General features: G+C 38.0%; 1 protein-coding gene across 2 annotated transcripts in view; it reads right to left on the bottom strand.

Moving 5' to 3' along the window:
- ZPBP (zona pellucida binding protein) overlaps window positions 1-21356 on the bottom strand; it is a 33474-nt gene extending 12118 nt beyond the window's left edge. Inside the window, exons 1-6 of one of the 2 annotated variants that reach the window (XM_082045517.1) lie at window positions 21138-21356; window positions 15519-15599; window positions 12744-12869; window positions 4820-4963; window positions 2778-2996; window positions 1235-1305 (exon numbers count right to left, since the gene is read on the bottom strand). In XM_082045517.1, coding sequence (XP_081901643.1) covers window positions 1235-1305; window positions 2778-2996; window positions 4820-4963; window positions 12744-12869; window positions 15519-15599; window positions 21138-21231 — 735 coding nt within the window. In that variant the 5' untranslated portion in view covers window positions 21232-21356. The remainder of the gene's footprint in view (window positions 1-1234; window positions 1306-2777; window positions 2997-4819; window positions 4964-12743; window positions 12870-15518; window positions 15600-21137) is intronic. The other variant, XM_082045518.1, reaches the window with a different exon arrangement.
- Window positions 21357-26669: the final 5313 nt, after the last annotated feature.

The raw sequence follows: 26669 nt of genomic DNA, 5'->3' as shown, positions 1-26669 counted from the left end.
CCAAGTTAAGTAAGGAGATTATTATTATTATATCAATCAAATATAATCACAGAAGACTAGTTCCCTTACTCAAAAAGATTTGCACAGATACAATCCTAGATAGGAAAAACATTCCTTTCAGTCAATCCAGAACCAGCAGCACAGAATCACAAAAATGTTATGATACAAGGGAGCTCTATTCCATCTTATCTACTCCATCACCCTAGCAAAAGGCGATGTGTGTTTTTAAAAATCCTTTATTTTCTCTGGATTTTTGGACCATTATTTAATGAAGTGTCTGTGACTGGAATGTTAAAGACTTTAAGTCACACTAGCTAAAATTAAAAATGTGACTTCTAACTGGCTAAGAAACAAAACTGGCTATGTAACAAAAAATAGACCCATTAGCAATCAGATAAAGTCTAACGGTAAGAAGTATGAATGCTTTGAATCCAGACAGCGTTTCGTTTGTATACAGGGATTGAATATATATATAGAAAGCTAAATATAATAAGAAAAAAAACCCTTTAATGGGCTTGCAAGGTTCAGTACACACACAAATTGGCGAATACAAATTTATTCACAGTCTCCTAAATTGATCCTCTTGTCTGTATATAAAAGATGAACTTTGATCATGAGCTTTCCCCACAAACTTAGGTGTTTTTTTTCAGTGGACAGGATGGAAGCTGCTTAATAAGTACAATATTATTTTAGACTCCTTCACCTCTCCACAGGGATCCCAAAGCATGATTTGCGTACCTGTTATTTCTTGTTATTCCTCCCATGCTTCCCTCCCCCTTTCTCCCTTCCCCTTTAAGAACCTCTGAATTAACAGTTAACCTAGGAAGCAAGACTCTGGGTTCTTTTTCTCTACTGTAAAAGGCAAATGTCTTCAAGCAGCTAAAATTCTGCCAGATCAATAATAAAATCACTTTGAATTGATGGAAAGGCACTCCCATTGCAAACCAGCATGTTTGATATCTATAAGATAGCATATGTTCAAGTTTCTCAATGTCTTGCCAGTTTTCATGGTCTTAATATATTGTCTTTAATATAGACTGATAGTGTCATCTCCCTTATCCATAATGGCCATAGAATATTAGCAATTTTAACTGATGCAAATTTTATATCCACTAAAAATTTTATATCAATTTATTAATTTATTAAACAAAGTATGTTTCAGTTTTTATGTTATTATACTTTATTGTGAGAGTAGCTTATTATGTTAGTTGCCCTTTTATTCTATCTACTGTACCTTGTTTAGTCTATGAGATGCAGCACAAGCCTTTTGCTGACATTTGTGTTTTCCTCTGTGTAAGGGAGCAACTGTAACAAAACACAATCTGTTTATAGAAGAACAAAGTCAATGAAATTAACTTTTCTTTTGGTATTTACTGGTTTAAGAGTCTAGCCTGTTCTGATGCAAGTATTTAGGACTTTTTACCATATTTCAGATGTTTAACTTGGAACACTTTAAAGAAATCACAGAGCCTGTCCTCTTTTAGTTATTACACATCTTGAAAATATTACACATATTTTTAGTATACTTTTTTTTTATGGGAACTATTATTTCTTTGTAAATTCTAATGGCAAGGAAATATACAATTCTGGACTCTATATGTGAATCCTTTCAAAAGAAACAAGCTACTCCCTCTCTAATTACCTGCCTACTGTTGCAATTTTATAGAGACTCAGGTTTTAAAACAGTCATCCTGGAAACCTAACAGTTCAAGCTTCTGACTGTTCCTGCAGTGGACTCAAGTTTTCTCTCCAGAACAACCAATCAGGGCAATATCTAATGCTTTTAAACATTTTCCCTGCTCCCTCCATGCACAAACACATCAGCTCCTGAGCATCACCCACTGAACTCCTTACATTCTCATAGGATGCCTGTGACACACAGAAACAAAGAAAGACTTCAAGTACAGACTGAAGAAAAAGTGTTGTTACATTTTAGCAATCGATTTGCATGAGTTCACATTCCTTATCAACTGAATAGTACAGATATGTTATGGCAGAGGCTTGGGAAATAGTTAACTAAGCTGCTGGATTGCTCTCCAGAACTGACATTACATTAGGCTGTCATATTAAGAATAAAATTAAATAAATCATACTCAGTAAGAATCCTTAAATATCCCATAATTTGGTGACATCTTCCCAAGCCACCTAATGATTTGCTTTAAGTTAAGCCAATTCAATATATTTTGGCAGCTCAGTTTTACCCAGGTCTCCTTTAGAGTCCTTTTCTTTTAAATAAATGGAAAAATATGAAATCTCCCTCTTTTATTGAGGCCGCTTAGAGAAGGAAAAGTACGGAGGTTCATCTCATTTAACATCAGTTCTTGAAAATTAGACATCCAGCCTCAGTCTGTCATTCGGAAGCTATTTGTAAAGACCGAGGCACATCCATGGAGTGATTTATACACCTGTTGGAGGTGGGTAGATGAAGGTAATCTGGGGAGTTACAGAATACGCTGTTATCACTTTGCTTCCTATGTTAGTGTGCAACAAGGGACATGATAATGTTTTATGATAAAAAATAAAAACATATCAATCTATCCACATCTATCAAAAGTTCTAAAGCTCTTCTGAAATAATGTAAATTATGCACTTTTGAATATATAAACTATCTTTTTGCTGTTGACATGAACTTCACATGCAATACTTTAAAGCATTTTTACAGTCAAGAAACTTTATTATTAAGCCCTTGAAATACTTTCTGCAAAGAAGCAACAAGCAAAGACATCCATTATCTATAAAAATTCTAACCATTCTTTAAAAGAAAGGCAGATTCTTACCTGAAAATGTAAAGAAGATTTCATTCTGTAGACTTCCTCTCTGTGTTTTTACATGATGACATTCTGACTTAATCAATTTAACTTCACAAGAAACTCTAGCAACAAGTTTTTTTAGTAGCTGAAGCAATGCTTTCTTAAAAGAAGTGTTCTGAGAACTGTTGCAGGGGGCTGTGTGGTACTGGACTGTGAACTCATAGTAAATTTTAGGATCAGAATAAGCTGCAGGAAAAAATGTGGAGGATGATGAGGAACATATATGAAGTAAAAAGAAGAAAAGTAATTTCTGCATTTGAAAATAAAATCTCCAATTTAAATCCTTAATTTATAAATAAAACCTATTTTACAATCCTAGAGAATTTTTAATGATATAATAATGTATGCTGGGCCAGTCGGAAACGCTTAAGACATTTTTACAAATCTACATTCTTATATGTATTCATAGGTAAGTCTTACTATTTATTAATGTAACATTCTAATTTTTAAACCAACAGGAGATTACATTAAAAGGATCAGGAATATGAATGCTAAAGTTAAGCATACAAAATACCCTTTAGTAAGCGACACAATATTTCATCTCACACATTATGGCCAGTAATAGTAGTATTTTTAGTCAACTATTTTAAAGAGCTTAAAATCTGAATCCTCTTTCTCATAGATCAATGGAAGATAAACTAATAAAATGAACAGAAATTTCTTGTCTATGAGGAGAAGTAACTGAAAAAGCTTCCATATAGGTTTGAAATTTACTTTTATGGATGGATCAGCTATTTCACCTTTACTGCAAAGCTAAACGCCTACCTGGGCACCTTTTACAAATAAGCCACTGTATCATAAAATGGGTGTTTCTAATTATTTCATGAGAACCACTCTACCTGCTCTAAACGGAAGGTCAACAGAGCACAGTGTTAAATAGAAAACAGGAGCAAAAGAATGAAGAACAGTGGTAATGACATAGGTATAATTGCAGAAATGAGAAGGGGACATTGGAGAAGAAAGAAGGAAGGAATAGAAACTGAACCAGATGAAAGAACAAGCAGAACATCTGATATATGGTACCCAATTAAGACAGCTCATTAGATCCTCTACCTGGCTTTTGCCTCCCCCATTTCCTTTCCCTTGCTGCTGCATATTCCAGATTTTTTTTGTATATATGTATGAAACTTGAATTTTGTATACTAACATGCAGGTTGTATCCTTATTGAAGGATGTCAGTCTGCATTACTGAAAACTTTCACCTTTTCCTTCAAAACTCTTTCAAAGAAACTTTTTTCTTTGCAGTTTTGTCAAGCAAGCTAGCTGCTAAAAGTCATGGTTATTCTGTATGAAGGCTACTGTGCCAAAGTAAAATTAATTTACATCAGAGGTTAATTTTGGTTATTGTGCTCTACCATGTTTCTAATTGAGCACTGGTGCGAATTTTCTATTCAAGATCAGACATAGCTCCTGCTGAATGCAACAGGAACTCTTGCCTACATCTCCACAAGAATAAAATATCCTTTAAAGAAGGAGAGCTAGTAACGAATAAGCAACGTTGCCTTTGCAATCTTTCCCTTTATAAAAGACATTTTACCTGCTGATAGAGGGAAATGTGATCAGAACAGGAAAGAATAAGCTACAAATATTACATCATTAAATGATATGTACTTAAAAAACACAATCAGGTAATAATTAAGGCATTAACATCTAGCTGTGCTAAAATTAATCTCATAAAGAAAAATTCAGTTTAATATTGTGCTATTTTAATGTTATTAAGGATTAGTGTGTATTCAGTTTGTTACACTTCATTGTGTTTTATTTTTCTTTCTTTTAAAAGAGCTGTATTCATATCTTCTCAGTCAGACACTGAGCTTCATTTGAGGTTCTGTAAATGACATTAAATGAACTGCCTGGTAGTAACTAACATTAAAAACAATTTCCCAGAGAAACAGCATGTCTATATCTCTGCAAATTAAATTCTAAATAAGCCTACTTATTTAAAAACAGCAACACACATTTTAAAAAATAAAACTTTTTCAAGGCACTTACCTGGATTGATAACTTACCATAAATAAGATATTTTATTATGTGTTTTCTATGAAGTTGCATTGTTGTTAGTTTATAAACAATGGAACAATTGTAAGGTCCACTCAGGTTAAAGTGTTTCAATATTAAAGTTCCTGTTGGTGCTATTTCCACATTGCTATTTTCTAGTAAACACAATAATGAAATAAATTTAGTTGGCATGAGAAAATGGAGAAAGTAAGAGTTAAAATGTTTATTTACTGTTAAGCTGTGCACAAAATAATAACATGGATTCAGCTAAAGGCACGGGACTCAGAAACTGAAGCTGAAAAGGTGGCAGTTCAGCATTGCACAAATATGCCCTATTGCTGCTGTGTAACCACTTCCAAGAGCAAAAAACTCACAGAAAAGGGGGACAAAGTGGAAACATAATATCTTTTTATACCTCTCTGTAGTCAAACTGATTACTAACTGTTCATTCTTCTGGAGTGCCTCATTAATTAGCTGCTGGTGGCATTTAACATGCAGCAAACTTAAAAGTAGGTAACACAGGAAGTTCAAGTTAAGCAATTACTGTATAACAGACCTTCCATACATCATATGTATATGTCAAAATGAGAATCATATATGTTTAGGATTGTAAAAAAAACTTCTGTACGGAGATATATGCATTATTATGGCGCCCAAAGTCTTAACGCAACTCCTTAGTTCAAGGCAGAGAGGAAGTAGGATCCTACTTCAAAGGACAAATCATGAGCATGCTTCTTCAACTAGGGTTTTAAAGAGACAGGAAAGCACAAGGGCAAATGTGGGCACTGATAATGAGCCATACAGTTGTCCTATGTAGCCTGCATGTGGGTTACATTATGACAGCTGCTGAATCCTTTTCTGACTTGAAAAGACCCTAGGCAGTAACAATATAGATATGGGTTTCCCAAATATAATAGTAGTATGCAGCCCATTTTGCTGTCAAAGAAAATCTTGGGAACCACTAGATTAGAGTTGATTACATTAGAATTCAAGGTAAAGTAGTCATTTTGATAAAAAATTTTGAGAATGGATTTTTGTTTCCATTTTCATATGCCAAAAAATAAATCTTCTTAACATCTTAAACAATTTAGACCTTTTATGTAGATGATGGAAGCTTAGACAATTAGTGTGGTATGAAAGCAGCATATTTTTAGACTGAAAAAGTCAATGCTAAGGACATGAGATCTATACTACACGCATCTTAAGACTTTTACTTCAGACCAGCCCTAATCTGCTTTTACAGATTGAGCACACATCATTTCTCAAAGCAAACATTTCCAATTAGTTTCATCCTAAAGGAACCCAGTTTGCGTACTCAAAGACCAGCCCATGGTCCAAAAATAAAAAATTTTGTAAGTAGGAACAATCAAGTGATTCAGTTCAAAACCACATTCCTACTGAAACCAACATGTTACTGTAGATGCATGCTGATTTTCCTGGTATGCAATTTTAAGAAAGATATTGGGAAAAAATACCCTGGTTGAAATGCATCTTTTTACATACTTCACAGGAGGATAAAGGGCAATTTTGTTCCTGAATAAACCATTTAACCTTTTAATTAACTTAATTTTGTCATATGTATCACTGTGTCTAAAAAAAAAAAAATATATATATATATATATCAAATGCTGGTTAAAAAGAGTATTATTATAAACACTGAAAGTGCAAAGTCTTTGACAAGAATAGTCTGGGATTCCATATCAGCCTCAGCTCTCATATTAATGGCACACTGTCATGCATTTTTTGGACGATGAAGAAGTTTTTAACTGATGATGCTAAGTCTATAAACTAGGATGGCATTTGCTATTGTATGCTAAAATAGCTATCAGATTAATATTGCAGAAAAGCAGCATAGATTTAAGAACTATAGTTCTGACCTCTGGCATATGCAATTACCCTGTGGGTGAAAAGCAACCCTATTAGTTGACTGGCTAGCTGGAGCATCTTTAAGTTATATCATAGACAGCTTTGCTTTGCTTCTAAAATGCATTACTGAACTGCAAAGATGACAAGAAGCCTGCAAAAGACAAAGCTTGGAAATCCAGTGAAGAGATTTGGTCACAATTATTTTTTGAAATTCATTATCCATCACTGAATTCTGCTTTGCCAGATTAGGAGACTAGTTTAAGTAATAAACCAAAACTGACAGTATCGCTAAGCATCAGCAGAAATGGAAAAGTGAAGTGTTCTGGTGGACTGAGTCACTGACTTTATTACAGAATTTTATCCTACCTTGAGCAATGAATGCTTCATATACCAGAAAACATCAGAATTTTTACATAGTAACCATTAATTATTTTAATGGTATGTCTGTGTGTAAAGAATCTCCTTTTGGATCTTCAAATCATGAGCCTGTTATGCTTTGTTCTGTTTTTTGGGGTTTTTTGGGGTTTTTTGGGGTTTTGTTTGTTTTGTTTTTTGGGGTTTTTTTGTGTGTTTTTTTTTTTTTTCGGGGGGTGTTTTCTGTTTTGGTTTTGGGAGGGTTGTTTGTGGGGTTTTTTTGGTTTGGTTTGGTTTGGTTGGTTTGTTTGTTTGTTTGTTTGTTTGTTTGTTTTCCCTAGTGTTATAAAAGAAACCACACTTGAAATGCCTTGCTCCATGGGATTGTCTGGATGAATACTGCTGACTCATCAGATATGTCTGGGTTCACAAAACACACTGTTAGCTGTAAGACACAATTTTTTAAGTGATTAAGCTACCCACCCTTTTCTTAAATCTAATACTTTTTTTCATGTTACTTCTCTGCAGCAGGTTCAGTAAGAGAGGTGAGCAGAATTTCACATCATAGTTTGTGATGTGAATTACATTATATGATTTAATATGCCTCTATTACACAGGAGGCATTTCACATGCATGATGGACAAAAAGCAATGTGAGCAAGTTCAGAGGTTCCCTGGAGACAGTGAAAACTGGCATGATTTAAAACAGAAGTTCTTTTTAAATTTGTGCTAAGAGAGCAAGCTAGACCATTTCGCAGGATCCTCTGGAATTAAAAGGAGGCAAAACAGAGCTATTCCTGTGAGAATTATGTTATGGAGAATAAACCCCTTAACTTTACGTACGCTTGTAGAGTTATATGTAAAACTGAATGTTCCTATTTTTTAGTTTCTCTGTTTACTAAGCTTAAAACCAACAGATTGATTCTCCTCCCATTTCTTTCAGTGCAAAAAATAAAGTTAGTCCCCACACTCCCACCCCATCTGTTATTCAGACCAGTTTTACAGTAGAGCAACTTCTGTATTTTGAAACTATAAAGTAAGAACAAAAGTAAATGACAGCAGAATCAGGCCAATGGTATTTTCAGAAACAGATTTTTCAGACATTTAGAAACAGCTATCAATCCAGATAAAATTCTAATAATCAGATTAAACTACTAAGCATGTTCAAATTTAAATATGCAGTATCTAAAGATGTCCAAATAGGTAAATTCAGTGATTAATTATACACATATAGAAAGAAAAGCTAACACAGCATATAATAAACTTGAGTTCACCTGAAAAGCTTCTTAGGATTGAAACACACTCTGTTTTGTAGTCCAGACAGGACTCTGACAGTCTCCCAGGAAACACATAAAAGTCATGTATCAATTATAAGGGTAACACAAGTATACATATATAAACATACACTAAAAGCAGCTTCATATTTCTTCTCATTCTCTTTCTTTCCCCCTCCACAGAAGAACTGCTTGATATACCCACAGTAAGTTTTAGAGTATCTGAGGTTTACCTTGTAGTTGAGAGGTTGAGTTGCAGGTATTTGTCAGCTGCTCTGTTTTAAGAAACTATAGTACACACTATTTTCAGTCCTATGAAAGGACAGTCACAATCTTCTGACAAAAATATTCTTTCTATGCATACATTAGGTGGCATTGTGCATGAAAAGTAGTAGCTTTCCTGTAAATCCAAATTGCTAGGTTCACTTTCACCAAACTTAGAACAGGACTATTCCATTGTTTGCATTTGGAAATAAAGATCAAAATGCTTTCTCTTTTCTGTTCTATTTAGCTGTTCAGAACACAATCAAAAATGCTGGTATATGCAGTAAAATTTTAAGATCTAGAATATAAGAAGCAATTATTTTGAACTTTTTTTCCTCCACTTAAAGTATATTTTTAAAACCTCTTCTTCCCAACCAGTCCAACAGCTGTTTAAAAATTTCAAAGTACAATTTCCAGATCTTAGTACAAAAGAGTCACTATGCTAAGTGAAGAAAAATTACTTGCTAATTTTAAAGTTGTAATGATTCTAAATTACATTTTGTGCAGTATTTAATTTTTCATTACTCTTTCAACCGCATATAAGTGGATCGGAACTATGTGTGAACAAAGCTGCCTGTTCATAAAAACAGAACTGTTTTCTAATGGCAACAAAAAGAAAAGTGTTTACTGCTCTTTGTGAGCTTTTACTGTAGTCATGATGTTTGACGTTACATAGCTAGACAGATTTTTGGGGCACAAAACACATTCTTAGGCTGTATGTCAAGAGCTGGTGTGCCTAAAAGAGAATCTGATTTTTCTGACAGATAGTACAATGAAAGATAGGCTCTCTTCCTGAAGAGTTTATGCTGAAATATTGCATTTATTTCGAAGCATTCCAAGCAGCAGTATTTTGTTAGTCTTTCCTAAAATTCGATTCACAATTCTACATTTCCACTGAAAGGATTCTTTTATTTCCTACAACCACACTGAAAAAATATGAAATAATATATCTAGCAAGGTTTATGCGTCCTAGTTTCCCACTATTATGGAGATTTAGTATGACAGGTATTAGAGGACTAACTACTCACACCAAAACCCAGCTAATTTAGAGATGATAATGCTTTGAGAGGATTCCACCCATTCTAAAAGGAGGCTGACTGACCAAATTCTTTTACACAACAAACATTTCATGAACTAGAAACTTCAATTTTTTGTGTCTGTTTGTACTTAAAAAAACAGATGTGACAACAGCCCTAGGAGACTAAAAATTATATTTGTGGTACCTACCCAAAATTGCAGTGGCTGAAGCTGAAGTCCTCTCATGACCACATTTTTAAAATACTTTTTTTTTTTTTTGTAAAAACCTCTCTCATCCCTATAGAAAGTTATGTCAGGAAAAAAAAAAAAAGTTTTCTTCTCTTACCGAAATGTTTGTTGCCCGCCTGCTGCTGATACTAGTACACCTGAATTTGCCACAAAGCCAAGAACCCCTGCCACCATAGCATTTTTACTAGTGAACTGAGGTTGGCATAGAAACTTGGGATACTACTGAAGCAATCTGCCCAAAGAGATTTAAATCTGTCAACTGGAAGCAGTCTGAGGTCTCCATGACTTTCTGTTCTACGCTGCTGAAACTGCAATTTGAACAAACAGAAGCCACAAGAGTGAAATGAGCAATTTTTTTTTTTTTTTAACTGTGATTTAGGAGGTTGTCTTCTGTCTGATCAAATTAAGCTCAGTACTTAAACACATGACAATATATCTGCTACTGTGTCTGTCATGCATTACAGACTGGGCATCAAAATATATCAGTTATACTGCAGGGCACTCAGCTAACCAGTATATATCCATCTCAAAGGAGATTAACAGTTTCATGTAAAACCACATAGCCCACAGGCTTAAGTACAAGCAAAACCACCTCTACCACTTTGAGGAAAAGAATGCTAAAAATTCTGAGGGCGAAGTCTGATATCAGATTCAGAGCAAAAACAGAGTGTAGTGTTAGATATCATACAAATGTGAAATGTTCTACTGTGAAGGCTGGCATGTAGAGGATTACGAATGAAGAATCACTATTGTGTAAATGGTATTCCAAATTGTATAACATGAAAATATAAGACCAAGAACAGAGTTCTGATAGACATTAGTATAGACTAAGAGGAAAGCCAATAGGATTTGAAAACACTGACATTGTAAAAGGATGAATGGTTCATAACCTCAATTGTAAACTAAAACAAGAGATTAAACAGCTTTGTAAATTCATCACAATGATTATTGTTCTTTTAAAAACAAAGGGTTAATGAGACACACAGAGAAGGAAATAAAAAACAGAATTTAGGTTCCCTGCCCAGACTTGGAAAGATATGGCTGATGAGCCAGTCAGGATCTCAAAGCAATCCTTATTACGCGAGAAAAAAAAAAAAACAACATATGTACAAGTAGCCCAACATACTCCACACAGAAACAATGATTTAGGGTTTTCCTGCCATACTATTAAGAGCAGATTAGAGGAATTATTTCATATACAAATACATAGACCAGAATGAGAAATTTCTGAGGATGCTGAGTGAACTACTAATGACTGTTGTCTATTTTAATGCTGATGAGGTCCCAAACGAATAGAAAGACCCCAAAAATACATCCATAGTAGAAACAGGCAAAGAAGACAACCCAGGGAATCACAGTTCAGCCATCTTCACCTCGTCCTCTGCAAATATGATAGAGCTGCTGGAAGTAATTTCCAGATGCTTGAATGACAAGATGGTGATTGAGAACAGGCAGCATCAATTTGCCCTTGGCAAATCATGGCTGACAATCCCATGTGTCTTCAGGAATTAAATGACTGTCTCTGAGGATAGAAGGAAAGCAGTAGATGTCATATATACTGAAAGCAAGGATTTAGCAAGGATTTCAGTATGTTTCTCTATCACATCTTTGTAGCCCAACTATGGACATACAGACTAGAAGAGTGGAGTGGAATACAAGACGGATGAAAAACTGTCTGCATCATCATTTTTAAGACTGGCCTACCTAGCAGTCAGTTATGAGGGGCTTTTCTCGGGACTGATAAAAGCACCAGAACTGCTTAACATCTTTATTGGTCATGAACACTACAGGACTGAATGCCACCTTGTCCACTAAGCAAAAGACATCAACTTGGTGGGAGGACTGATACATTACAGGACACTGCTGACATTCAGTGGGACCTTGCATTACTAGAGAGGAAGTCATCCAGAAACCTCATGAAGTTCAATAGTGGCAAGTGCAAAGTCCTGCACCTGGGACAGAATAAGAGCAGAAACATATGCTGCTGGGGACCAGATGACTTGGGAACAGCCCTACAAAAATGTACCTGGGAGTCCTGGTGTATTTTAAACTGAATATGAATCAGAAGCACTCTTCTGCAGCAGTGAAGGCTAACTGTATACTGGATTGCATTAGCAGGCTGAACAAATTTAGGGCAGTCTGAAACACTGTGTCCAGTTTTGACTCCTCAGTACAAGACAGGTACTAACAAACTGGAGCAAGTCAACAAGAAGGTTTTGGAGATGATTAGGGAGTTGGAGCATAGGACAAGTGGCAAAGGAAACTGGGATTTTTACCCTACGAAAGTCTAAAGAGGGAACTGCAGTCCTTCACTACCTACAGGGAAAAAATAACCCATACTTTTAAGAGATGCACCACAAAAGGACAAGCAGAAAATACTTGACAAACTGAAATCAGGGAAATTATTATTGAAAATAAGAAAAAAAGAGGACCAGGTTGCACAGAAAAGACAGAAAATCTCCAAGGATACAGATTCCCCCAAATCAAGTGGTCAAGGCCCTGAAAAACTTCATATCTGAATGTAGTCTGCCACTGAGCAGGCAGCTGCGCTACATCACATCATCCATCACCCTATTCTTTCCTTGCAGAATGCTCCCAGCTGTCTCTCACTGCCATAAAGAATGTCATCCGCAGCTCCTGTTGCATTCAATACGCCCTGGTCCATCTGGTACTCTTAAAAGATGGCACCATTCTCTAGAGAGACCTGCAAATGTGTTCTAGTTTGATTATCCCACCCCCTCTTTTCTGAAAAGTAAAAGTTAATTTACATGAATACAATACAAACACTCACAATGTACCCTCAATACTTTTCCACTTACATTCCCACATTTATAACCTTCATGCTTCTTTGGGGGGAGTGGAGGAGAAGGGGAGAGAGTGCAGGGGGGACATGTAAGAAAATAAATCCTTACCTGAAGAAAGACTACCACCTGGTCCGTACCACTGGAATATTGGATCAATAACTTCTACGTTTTGAAGATGATTTGTCAGACATAAAATAGGTGGACTGTTGTGATTCAGCTTGACATAAACTTTGACTGAAAAAATGTTATCATTAGCATCAAACATTTATCAATGGCATCTTAACAGTAAGCTATATAAATTTCAAGACAGTAGTTCAAAGATTATCTTGAATGGACTTCTGATTTTGGGACTGGTTCGGTTATCCCTACCACCAAAATGAAATTAGGTTGGTGCAAAAGGAATTCCGGTTTTTCAATTGTTGAAATTTGCTGTTTGATATTGGATACATTCTGAAATAAATGTGGTTATGTTATATATAATTTGAATGCACTTTTCTCACTTTAGTTTTTTTTGCTACTGACTTATTGCTTGCTGTTTATTTTGTATTTATTTAAACTATGGAAATTATGTTAGACAAAATGCAAATTTGAATTATTTTCTTCTTTGAGTCAAAAATGGGTCATAAAGCAGCAGAGACAACTCTCAGCATCCTGCATTTGACCCAGGAACTGCTAATGAACATACAGTGCAGCGGTAGTCCAAGAAGTTTCGTAAAGGGGATGAGAGCCTTGAAGATGGGCAGCATAGTGGCCGGCCATGGGAAGTTGACAATGGCCAATGGAGAGCAATCATCGAAGCTGATCCTCTCACAACCACACGACAAGTTACTGAAGAACTCAACGCTGACCATTCTACAGTCGTTCAGCATTTGAAGCAAATTGGAAAGGTGAAAAAGCTTGTTAAGTGGGTTCCTCATGAGCTGACCAAAACCAAAAAAATCGTCATTTTGAAGTGTTGTCTTCTCTTATTCTACACAACAACTATGAACCATTTCTCAATCAGATTGTGACGTGCGATGAAAAATGGATTTTGTATTACAACTGGTGACAACCTGCTCAGTGGTTGGACCACGAAGAATCCCCAAAGTGCTTCCCAAAGCCAAACTTGCACCAAAAAAAGGTCATGGTCACTGTTTGGTGATCTGCTGCTAGTCTGATTCACTACAGCTTTCTGAATCCCAGTGAAACCATTACATCTGATGAGTATGCTCAGCAAATCAATGAGATGCACCAATCCTGCAACACCTGCAGCCAGCACTGGTCAACAAAAAGGGCCCAATTCTTTTCCACAACAACACCTGATGGCATGTTGCACAACCAATGCTTCAAAAGTGGAACAAATTGGGCTACGAAGTTTTGTTACATTCGCCATATTCACCTGACCTCTTGCCAACTGGCTACCACTTCTTCAAGTATCTTGACAACTTTTGCATGGAAAATGCTTCACAACTAGCAGGATCCAGAAAATGTTTTCCAAGAGTTCATCAAATCCTGAAGCATGGATTTTTTCCGATACAGGAATAAACAAACTTATTTCTCATTGGCAAAAATGCGTTGATTGTAAAGGTCCCTATTTTGATAAAAAAGATGTGTCTGAGACTAGTTATAATGATTTCAAATTCACAGTCCAAAATCACAATTACTTTTGCACCAATCTAATATCAAATAAACAGCAGGGTTTTTTTCTCCAGAAAATAAAATTTAGGTAATTCTTCCTAGTTCTAGGCTTATCTGGGTGTGTAAATAAGAACCACAGTGCAGTGTAACATCCTCCCAAATGGATTATGTCACTTCGTAACTTATCACAAGCATGGACTTTGGCAGTGTTGTGTCTCAATTGATGTGCAACACATGCATGAAGAGAGTGAAGTTGCAGTATGTTGGTCCAAGATAGTCAGACTTGAAAGCTTGCTGTTCCAATTCTACTAGCACCTGGCTTTTACTGGTGCACAATGTGTTTGCTTAAAAAGGGTTTAGTTTTGTAGCTCTCTAAATGGTGAGCTGCCTATTGTTTAATTTGGAGATAATGAAATAGGAAGCAAACTAAGGTAAAGATTTATTTAGTCTTTTCCCACAGGAAAGCAGGTGTGCATGTTTTTTATTTCCTCAAGGTCACTTTGTTCCATGTTAGAGCAATATGGAAAAAAAAAAATCCATAATAAAAAGCAGCAAAATATTTGTGTCTTCATTATCATAACCTGCCAAGATGGTAAATTTCTTCCCACCACTGTAAATTTCCATGGCAGTTTTGTAAGCCTGTATCATAGGATACAGAAGGGGATCTGATAGAAATAATGGCTGACAAAATATCTACCAGGTATAACCTTATTCTTCTTGCTTTCAAAATTAAGTCTTACTCTTTTAGTTAAAGTTCTTTGCTATTTTTCTTACGTGTTCATATTCTCTTCATTATAAAAAATATTTACCTCAAATAGTGATTCAAAAAAGAACAATTATGTCAGGTGTTTTTAAAAAGTGGGATTTTAGAAGTGCAGTATTGTATTTAACCCACTATTGTTGAAAAAAACCCTCAAAATAAAGATGTTAGCCAGCATCTCAAAAGAACACTGGAGCCAGATCTAGTGTACTCACGACGGTCTCTCCCAGAGAAGGTAGAAACTTTCCCTATTAGTACTAAATTGTTTAGAAACAGAGATGGGATAAAACATTTTAATCTTGCCTTCTAAATTTCAAATTGCCCTGTACCATTCAAGTAGTAGCCATGTTTACAGACATGAGTCAGAATCAGAAGAAAGAAAAAGTACACCAACAGAATGAAGCTTCAGGCCACTCAGAGCCATTATTTAACATTAAAGAAGGGCCTTTTTTGGTAAAAACAGTATTTTCAAGAACATTTCTTACATTATGTTTAAAGAAAAATACCTGGAACTACAACAGATCCCACTATTTCAAAGTCATTGTTGCTTGGCCCTGCACATCCTAAAAATCTCTCTGAGGGTTGAACTGTTAAAAGAGAAAACAGTGACATTAATGCAACTATTTAATTTATCAGAAAAAGCAAGCGGCATACATTAGGTTAATCTACACCCTTTGATAGATTTGTTGTTCAATGAATATTAAGTTAGTATCTGCCTAATATCTTACACAATGCATGATTCTCATTGAGGCAACAAAAAAAATTGCAAAGGCCTGATACCAGAAAAAGCATCCTTATTCTAAAGAGTGCTTAAGTAAATTTAGCTTTAAGATAACAATGGCTACCAGACCTCTCAGCATTTTGTGTTCTTTGTCTCCACCTCCTGCTTGGAAAAAATGTGAGTTACTGGGACTTAAGGTATGCTTGTTATTTCTAACTCTTTTGAGGACTCTGGGTAAGAAAGTAAATATAAAAGGAATAAAAAATCTTGAATACAAAAGACAGCAATAAAATACAAAATATATCAGTAGCAATTATTTTATGAAGATGGCCTAATTAATTATGTGGTACCAGACCAGTGCTTGTTGCCAACTTAGGCTCAATATTCAAAAACTGAAAGCAACAAAAAACACTCTGGCAAAGAAATAAACTGGTTATAAATTTAGGCATTTGTTGAGGGCAACGAGAAAGATAGGGTCAAGTCCCAGCTTTGTTTTGATTTATGTTGATTTAAGCAATAATGAGAAGTCATCAATTAATTCTATCTATTATGCAAATGGTAATTGTACTTCTCTACAGTGTTGTTATGGAAAAAAGAAGCGAGGCAGATTCTCCAGTATGCAGGACAAGAAAATCAGGGTAAATTAAGAGAACTGCCTGTACTTGTCATTTCAGAATGTTAGCAGAATGTGCCATTAAAAATATTTAAAAAGTAGGAAGAAATAAATCCTTGCTTGAGGGAAAAAAAAAAAAAAAAAAAAAAAGTAAAAAGAAGATATCATAATAGTTGTCTCATATGTGATGGATTTCTGCGATTAAGTTTAATTTCCTTCACAACATGTCTTCATTGCGTAACACTTCCACAACTTTGTCTGATGAGCAAAATTTTTCAAATCACTTTCCCAAACACCACCTAGAAGGACTGGAGGATTTCTATTGAGAAACACAATGGATTAAAATTTTCTCACTGGAATATTTATGTTAAGTCTTTCAAAATGCTGCTGCACTGGCAGAAACAAAACTATTTTTTCACTGAAATTCAGCTCCCAAAAGAACATTATCAGATTCTTTATTGACAAAAACCAGCATATGCTTTGATTTTAATAAAAGCCTACTAATTTACAGCAAATTATAAATCCTATCTGAAAACCAGCATGTTTTAGAATTCCTTCTGCCACTATGATTTGTCCACATGGTCCATAAATATTTTATGAACTCTCAGGTTGATGTACGTATCATAATAGGAGAGGAAAAACATAATCCACCAAACCCAAATAAATTAATGAGAGAAAAACTGAAAATAACAATCTTATACAGAAAGTACTCAAAGTTTATCAAAAGGCAACTTAACAAATGCATCTAGAAAAGTTTAGCACTGCAAACTGACAATGTATGAGTAGATATACATAACTTTATGGAATGCTTAAGCACTACTGAATCAATGTAAAAAGAAAGCAATTTATTTTACAATAATAACTTAAACCCGAAGATGGAGCTCTTGAGCTGTTCATTTTAAAAGAACCAGAAAAAGTGGAAGCAATATAGTTACTGAAGGAAGATTATGCAAAACTTCTGGAATTACTTTTTTGGTATCTTTAATACATTGCATACTAGATTTTGAGAAAGCCAGACTAAATGCTCTTTCATATGTATACACATTTAACTTGCATAGCAGCCATTTCAGTCAGTAATTTTTTCTGTCCACATATGAATCCCAACTCTCATATACTTTTTCCCTCACTTTCTACACTGCCTTTTACATTGTTTTCAAGCTTTTTTTCAGGTTTCCCACTCGAATTCCTTTGCTCTCCTTCTAATCACCTGGAATTTAAATGGCACTTCCTATAGCAGTCTCTAGCATAAATGATCTTCCCATTCTCCTTCTCTGTTTTAAGAGTGCATGTGATCAGGTTAAAAAGCACTTTTCATTGAAAAAAAAAAAATATCAAGAGGTCATTAGGTCCCACAGAAAGAGCAACAACAACAACAAAAAAAAAACAGTAAAGCACAAGGGAACTGCTTAAACTACATTTTATAGTCATATATATTATTCCATTCCTTCAATTTGAACATGCACTGAACAAGCAGTAAGAAAAGATGTTTTACTCATTTTTGAGTGAATCAGTTTTCTGAAGAGCAGGTTTCTGAATCAATTCCCCAAATTAATTTTTTTAAGCAGCCAAATGCACTAGAAATACATGCGGCCTGGTTCCCCATTCTCTTGTACTTCTTACAGACATTATACAAGGTGTGAGCAACAGTTCCTTTTGCAGAAGAACAAAGATGAAGAAAAATAGATTTACATAACTATCAGACACATTTGGGGATAAGTCTGGGGTAATTCAGCCCCAAGTCCAGGGTGATTCAAACTTCCAAGCTGCCTGAAGAGCCATTCCCAAAGACTGGAATTCAAGGGTGCATTTGCTGTATAAATTATCTGTGTTACTTGAGGATTTATCAGGCAACTTAAATATCTGATGGAATTAAATTCAACAGCTTGACTACTAATTTGTGCCACTGAAACAGGCCAAACAGAAAGCAGTGAGTTACATTTAAGTGTAAAATGCTAACAGCCTGTCTGATGCATTTAAAATCTATGTGGCACATGTATGAATTCTACCCAAACACTAAAAGAGAAATTGAGCTCATGTATTTCTAAGGTGTTCTGCCTGTAGGAGGCAGAGAAGGCTCAGTTTGAAACCAGAAGTATAATAGGTGGGTTTTACCTGCACAGACAAACAACCCTCCTGCTCCTCTCTGGACAGACAGAGTTACAACAGTGCCAGGTACAGAGAGGTCACCTCCTGGCCAAAGGAGGAATCCACATGGGTTAATAGTGACCAAATGAACAGCTATTCCTATGGCCATTCATTTTAAAGGGAATGCCATTCACCAACTTAAAGTTTCATATAAAGTGTATTCTACTTTTTCATAAACTATTTTATTATGAATCTTTTAGTCTTAAAATGAGCATTAAAGTTGCAAAACTAGTAATCCTCACAACAATTCATCAGAAAATTACATTTGGTCTGGAAATTGCAGTGCCAGGAAACCGAGTTTAAAATGAGCTTTAAACAAACAATTAATTTATTAATTAATAAAATACCATATTACCAGAATGTCCAATTGGTATAGTTTCCAATTCATTTATTTAGAAATGAAAATCCTATGAAGTGATAGGAAAAGATTTATTTAAGTTATGGTAATTGTTAATTTTTTTTCAAAGTAACTATGTTTTGAGATTATTTTTGTAAAGAGATTTCTGCACCAAAAGAGTATATAAATAGCAACGCTACTTACTTAAGTTATTTTTGCTCAATCATGCTAATAGTCAAGTGTTTTTCTATATCCAAGTATTTTAATTACGGCTGGCATTTTTAAGCTGCCTATTGATGGTAAGTGCTGTGCAGAAATATTACCATTTTTATTACTAGTTACATGAAAGTCATACAGCAAAAAACGAACTTCAGTTTCTAATCTCTGAGTGAAGTTTAACCCTTTTTACAAAAAACCTGCAAGATATGAACCAAATTATGTTTTTCAAGTAGGCCTCCATATTTCCTTTTTGACAAATGCACCAGTAACACATTCTGCAAGTTAAAAAGGAGAGTTTTTTGCCAATCATATTGCAAGCTAAATTTTAGAAAGTTATATTTTTTCAGTAAGATGGAAACTTCCTTCAGGTGGCTCAGAAAAGTCAAATGTAATTAAGCCATTTTAAAAAACATGGTCCACAATGTCCTCAAAAGGTTTAGTTACTCACTTAAGGAAAAATGCATAGGTCAAAACTGTCAGTATTAGTAAACAAATCACAAAGTGAAAAATCGTTAAAGGTTCATATTCTTTATGTCAGTCTGAACTCAGAATATATATATATAACACCCCAGTGCAATAAAATTGAAAAAAGTGTCTTTATGAAGTTGACAATGTCTATTATGCCCACTAAAGCATAAGACAGAAGAAATACTATGACAACAAGGTTTAAGTGAATATATACTGAAATATTATACGTGGTTTTCCTTTTTTTTTTTTTTGTCACAGAGTATAACTTTGAACTTCACCTCTGATCTTGATCCTGGAAAAGACCTTGTTTTTCTCAAGGAATTGGTGAAACTCGATCACAACCTGATCATGAAATAAGAAGATCTAGCACATATGCACACTGCCGTACAAATTAAGTAATCTAATTTAATACTACCAGAAAGCCTAAGTGATATACTGCATTCACATTTCAAAGCCTCACTAGGAAGCAGAAGTTGTTATTTCAGACCATTCCCAGTCCTGGAGTTGAGAGGCCAAACAACTGAATTTCCCAATCGGTGACAGCTGACAGCTGCAATTACGCAGCCAGTGGATGTAAAATCAGCGCTAGTACACCAGAAATGTACAGTCTTGGCATCCTACCTTCTACTATGTAACTACTTCTGTACCTCAGAGCTTTCAACAAAGTGATGCAGCTCTTTCAGCTGCGTAACAACGTTACCAGCCACTCACTGCCTATGCAACTGGTCTGTGGTGTTACACCTCAGGCATGCAACTTCTTTGGTAGGTAGAAAAGAGAAACAATCCCCATACCCCCGTGCCCAGCACTCACTACTTAGATAACCCCTTTAACTTTCCTGCCTACAACTCCACATATGGAAAGTTAGTTTAATCCCACGGATGGATACAGTGGGTGTAGGTGTGCAAAAACACTGGCAGGTATTTAACAAAACTCACAGGGAAAAGCTGGATGTTGAAGGGCACAGTTCCCTGTGTTATGGTACAGCACACCCCAGGTAGCAACACAAACTTGAAACTACGGGGCTGCAAAGAGGGTCACATATGTAGCGACACATACATCAGTTTCTGTAGAATCACAGACTGTTAGGGATTGGAAGGGACCGCGAAAGATCATCTAGTCCAATCCCCCTGCCAGAGCAGGAACACCCAGATGAGGTTATACAGGAATGTGTCCAGGTGGGTTTTGAATGTCTCCAGAGAAGGAGACTCCACAACCTCCCTGGGCAGCCTGTTCCAGTGCTTTGGCACCCTCACTCGAATTTAAATGGAACCTCCTCTATTCCAGTTTGTACCCATTGCCCCTTGTCCTTTCATTGGTTGTCACTGAGAAGAGCCTGGCTCCATACTCGTGACACTCACCCTTTACATATTTATAAACATTAATGAGGTCAACAGTGTAAACAAAACCAGGAGGGCAAGGACAAAGGCACAGGCAGGAAGTGAACTAAGGAAAACCTTCAAAATTCACTCCCGATGCCCCAAGCAGGGCAGGGACGGGAAACAGCGCTGCGCCCAGGGGGGAAGGGGCAGCCTGGGGCTCGACCCCGTCGCCCCGGCACCTGCCCGAGGTTCCGCGTGTCGCCGGCCTGAAGCGAGAGGCACCCCACCGCCCGGGACGGTACCTGCGGGGGGTGCCTGCAGCAGGACCAGCAGCAGCAGGAGGAGGAGGAGGCGGCCGGCGGCGGCCGTTGCCCACCGGCAGCCTCCCGCCCACATCGCCCAAGGGCCCCAGCGCCTCTTCCGACCGCCGCGGCGCGCGGCAGCCGTTAGCCGCCCCCAAACGGCCGCCTGGCGGGGCGCGCGGGGCCGGTCCCGGTGTCGGTGTCGGGCCGCCCGGCGCAGCGCGGGGTCGGGGCGAGGCGTGTGGGTGGAGGCCGCCCTGCCGCCCGCCCTGCCGCGGGAAGTCAGCGGCGGGGCTTTCCCAGCCGCAGTGCCAGGCTCTGCACTCGCACCTCTGGCCAAAGAGGGGAGGGGGGGACAGGCTTTCACATCCTCAAACCCCGGGGAAACATCTGCCGCCGCTGCAGCTCCATCCTCCATCGTCCAGCTGCCGGGTCATACATAATTAATCCTAATCCAATAACGCACCAGCACACCCGCACCACCGTTCCAGGAGCTGCTTTGAAAGGGCCAGGCTGCAGTGGTGCAGAGACTGCACCTGAGCATGGCCAAAAGTGCCCAGAACTTGCTTCATAGGACAAGAGGAAGTGGCCTCAAGTTGCGCCAGGGAAAGTTCAGATTTCAGATTAGGTATTAGGAAAAAATTATTCACAGAAAGGGTTGTCAGGCATTGGAACAGGCTGCCCAGGGAAGTGGTTGAGTCACCATCCCTGAAGGTGTTTGAAAGGTGTTTAGATAAAGTTCTTAGGGACATGGTTTAGTGCTAGAGTCTGGTCATGTTTGGACTCAATGATCTTGAGGGTCTCTTCCAACCGTAACGATTCTATGATTCTGTGATTCAATGCAATTGTTCCTAAAAAAAACCCCAACCAACCAACCAAACAAACAAAAGAGAGTAAGGAAGTTTCCATTGCAAAAACAAAGAACTGTGCTGGTCTAGTCACTATCATGAGCATTTACAGCTGTGCTGCTTAGTCTTCATTGATCTGCTACAAAAAGGCAATTAAGAAATTCTGGAATCCCAGGATATTTGCATGTTTTCCATGGCATAAGAGTATTAAATTTGCAGTAGGTTACAGAAAGGATTTTTTGAAAGACTGACAGGGAGGGGGAAAATGGTTTATCTGGGAAGCAAATAGGAGATGAATTATTCTACAAGCAGCTGGCAGATGTCTCAAAATCGACGGCCCTTGTTCTTGTGGGGGACTTTAACCTGCCGGATATCTGCTGGGAGCTCAATACTGCACAGAAGAGGCAGTCTAGGAAGTTCCTCGAGTGTATAGAGGACAATTTCCTTCATCAGCTGGTAAATGAGCCTACCAGAGGCAAGACCCCGCTAGACCTACTGTTTACAAACAGAGAAGGGCTGGTGGGAGATGTAGTGGTTGGAGGCCGCCTGGGGCATAGTGACCATGAAATAATAGAATTCTCAATACTCAGAGATGCAAGGAAAACCATTAACAAAACCTCTACGCTGGACTTCCGGAGGGCAGATTTTTGCCTATTCAGAAGTCTAGTTCAGAGCATACCCTGGGAAACAATGCTTAAAAACAAGGGGGCCCAGGAGGGTTGGACATGCTTCAAGCAGGAGGTTTTGAGTGCACAGGAACAGGCTATACCAGTGTGCTGAAAGGCTAGCCGGCGGGGAAGACAACCGGCTTGGTTAAACAGGGAGAATCTGAATGAAATCAGAAATAAAAAGAGACCTTACTGACTGTGGAAAAAAGGGCTGGCTACTTATGAAGAATTTATGGAAATAGCTAGATCATGCAGAAAAAAAATCAGGGAAGCTAAAGTGCAATTTGAAGTTAATTTGGCCAATTCTGTCAGGGATAATAAAAAGTCCTTCTTCAAATATGTTAACAACAAAAGGAGGGGCAAGGAAAACCTCCATTCTCTGTTGGACTCTGAGGGAAATATAGTTAACAAAGATGAGGAGAAAGCTGAGGTACTTAATACCTACTTTGCCTCAGTTTTTACCAGTAAGACAGGTGGCCCTCAGGACAACTCATGTCTGGAGGTGGTTGACAGAGATAGGAACCCAAATAGGCCCCTTGTATTCCAGGAGGAAATAGCTGGTGATTTACTGAGCCATCTGGATCCTCACAAGTCAACGGGACCAGATGGGATCCATCCTAGGGTGATGAAGGAGCTAGCAGAAGAACTTGCCAAGCCTCTCTCCATCATCTTCCAACAGTCCTGGCTCACTGGGGAGGTCCCATATGATTGGAAATTGGCCAATGTTACCCCAGTCCACAAAAAGGGCTGCAAAGCTGACCCTGGCAACTACAGGCCTGTCAGCCTGACCTCAGTGCCTGGCAGGGTTATGGAGCAGATCATCCTGAATGGAATCACACAGCACCTTCAGGATGGACAAGGGATCAGACCCAGCCAACATGGGTTTAGGAGAGGCAGGTCCTGTCTGACCAACCGGATCTCCTTTTATGATCAGGTAACTCACCTGGTGGATGAGGGGAAAGCCGTGGATGTGGTCTATCTGGACTTCAGCAAGGCCTTTGACACTGTCTCCCATAATATACTCCTGCAAAAGCTGGTAGCCCATGGCTTGGACAAGTGTACTCTACTCTGGGTTAAGAACTGGCTGGAGGGCCGGGCCCAGAGAGTGCTGGTGAATGGGGCTGCATCTAGCTGGCGGCCAGTCACTAGTGGTGTTCCCCAGGGGTCAGTGTTGGGTCCAGTCCTATTTAACATCTTTATTGACAATTTAGATGAAGGGATTGAGACCATCATCAGCAAATTTGCTGATGACACCAAGTTGGGAGGGAGTGTTGACCTGCTGGAAGGCAGGAGGGCTCTGCAGAGGGATCTGGACAGACTGGAAAAATGGGCTGATTCCAATGGGATGAAGTTCAATAAGGCCAAGTGCCGGGTGCTGCACTTTGGTCACAACAACCCCCTGCAACGCTACAGGCTGGGCGCAGAGTGGCTGGAGCGCAGTCAGACAGAAAGGGACCTGGGGGTACTAATTGACAGGAAGCTCAACATGAGCCATCAGTGTGCCCAGGTGGCCAAAAAGGCCAATGGTATCCTGTCCTGTATCAAAAATAGCGTGGTCAGCAGGACAAGGGAAGTGATCCTTCCCCTGTACTCTGCATTGGTGAGGCCGCACCTGGAGTATTGTGTTCAGTTCTGGGCCCCTCAGTTCAGGAAAGACATTGAAGTGCTGGAGCGAGTCCAGAGAAGAGCAACAAGACTGGTGAAGGGACTTGAGCATAAGACCTATGGGGAGAGCCTGAGGGAGCTGGGGTTGTTTAGTCTGGAGAAGAGGAGTCTTAGAGGTGACCTCATCACTCTCTATAACTACCTGAAGGGAAGTTATAGCCAGGTGGGGATTGGTCTCTTCTCCCAGGCAGTTAGCAATAGGACAAGGGGGCATGGGCTTAAACTCTGCCAGGGGAAATTTAGGCTGGATATTAGAAAGAAATTCTTTACAGAGAGAGTGGTCAGGCATTGGAATGGCCTGCCCAGGGAGGTGGTGGACTCGCCGTCCCTGGAGGTTTTTAAACTGAGATTGGACATGGCACTTAGTGCCATGATCTAATAAACGGACTAGAGTTGGACCAAGGGTTGGACTCGATGATCTCTGAGGTCTTTTCCAACCCAGTCGATTCTGTGATTCTGTGATTCTGTGTGAAATAAGGTCTGATAGGAATATTTCACTGTATTGGAAAATCTAGTGTGTTGTTATTGTGCCAGAGAAGAAAAGTACCTGTTTACTTCAGAGAACCCAAAAGGCTTCTCCACGGGAAACCTGAAGCAAGGTAAAAAGACAGACATCTAGTAAAGAAGACTACCTTAGACATATGACCAGCTCATCTGTGTGCACTGTGTGCATCCCTACAGCAAAGATCACTTCTAAAAATTGACAGAAAAAATAATTCAGCCTTATGTGGCAAATTTACTTCCCAGGATAATCTGGACAGAATGTCTGTCAGTGAAATCCAAGGTAAAGATTTAATTGCATTTCTCTCTGCAAATGAATGCAAAAACCATGAGTCATCTTTGCAATGCCTTACCTCGTGTACCCTACCTGAGTCCCCTGTCTTTGCTTCTCATGCCATCTCTGTCTAAAGCTTTCCAGAAGAAGGTAGGCAGGCGTGGAAAATATCATTCTGCAACACTGGATGTTACTTCTACAGTAAAACTGAGTGTATTGTCATGGACATTACAGAGTGTCAGTAAATGTGGACACCAGTATGGCATAAAAGGCTTGCTACTGGCAGAAAGAAAATTTTGGAAGTATCTTTTTACTAACTTAAATGTAAAAGTATGATAGAATGTGGACACAAGACATGTCAGATAGACAGTTCTGTATTTTTATGTGTTGGCGTAGCCTTACAATGCTGGTACTGCATATATAGTGTTTTCATCTGCCAATTTTTGCCCATTTTAGTTCTTGTGATCTACATATAAAAGCTGTCTTGATAAAGAAGAAAGCTATATTTTTTTTTTCTACTCTATCAGCAAACTACTTCAAATAAAACCCCACCATGTTTCTGCATTATGTAACACAACTTTTTATTACTAAAAACCTGTACTGCAATAAATGTTAGGCCTATTTGTGATTTCATGTTAGTCAAGAGCATGTTGGCAATTCAGGGAAGTTACACCTGTGTGAGACTAACATAAATGAAAGAATGATCAGACTCTGTACCCTAATTTGTCCTGACAGGGCCACAAAATAAAGGCCTTCATAGGGTGAAACTGAGCTGTCCAAATAACTGCAGTTTCATTTTTCCAAAGTGCCAGACCTTCACACATGGCACTGAATTAGTGCAGAGAAGACCTTTCTAAATCAAACTGCTTTTTTTTAGATTGCTAAATGAAGACCATCAAGCTTGGGATCCAGAAATAATCACTGCATATTATGACTTAAGACATTAATGGATTTGCCAACCTGATAGAACAAATGCCAAAACTGTGGAGGAAGTTAAGCTGCACAGAACATTCTGGTGTCAATGTAATTTACTTATTCCAAGTAATAATTGTAAGTTTTCTGGATTTGCAGTTATCTGTGATTATATTTGATATGTTTTGTTTGTGTTAAATCTTTCAATTTAATTCAATTTGTGATCTAGATGCCAACGGAGCATCTTACTTTAAAATACTTCAATGAAAACATCACGTAATTCTTATTAAGACTGAAAACTTCTTGATTTTGCCTCTGCTAGATGAATGATTGGTAGTGCCATTTCAGGTTGCTATGTGTATCCACTTGTAGGTCTAGATTACTGTGGTATGCATGAACCGTATTTCACACCAGGAGACATTTCATTGTGAGGTGATTTCCATTGTAACCAAGCAACAAAAAGCTTTCTGCTTGTTCAGTGGCTCTGATCTTTTTGTGCCATACTTGATAAATGTATTTTCAGGAAAGAATTCACTACTTAAGCCACTGCCTTGATCTTTGAAGTTTCTAGGTACTGATCTTCTGGAGGATGACCTCTAGCTTTACTGTGGTTTTTTGTCCAGGACTTCAGAAACTTGGAGAAACAGGAGTGAGTGGAGTCTTT

Source organism: Streptopelia decaocto (assembly GCF_964273445.1).
Source record: "Streptopelia decaocto genome assembly, chromosome: 2".
Classification (NCBI taxonomy): Eukaryota; Metazoa; Chordata; class Aves; order Columbiformes; family Columbidae; genus Streptopelia; species Streptopelia decaocto.
Note: the sequence above shows the minus strand (reverse complement) of the source record. Positions and strands in the feature narration are given on the sequence as shown.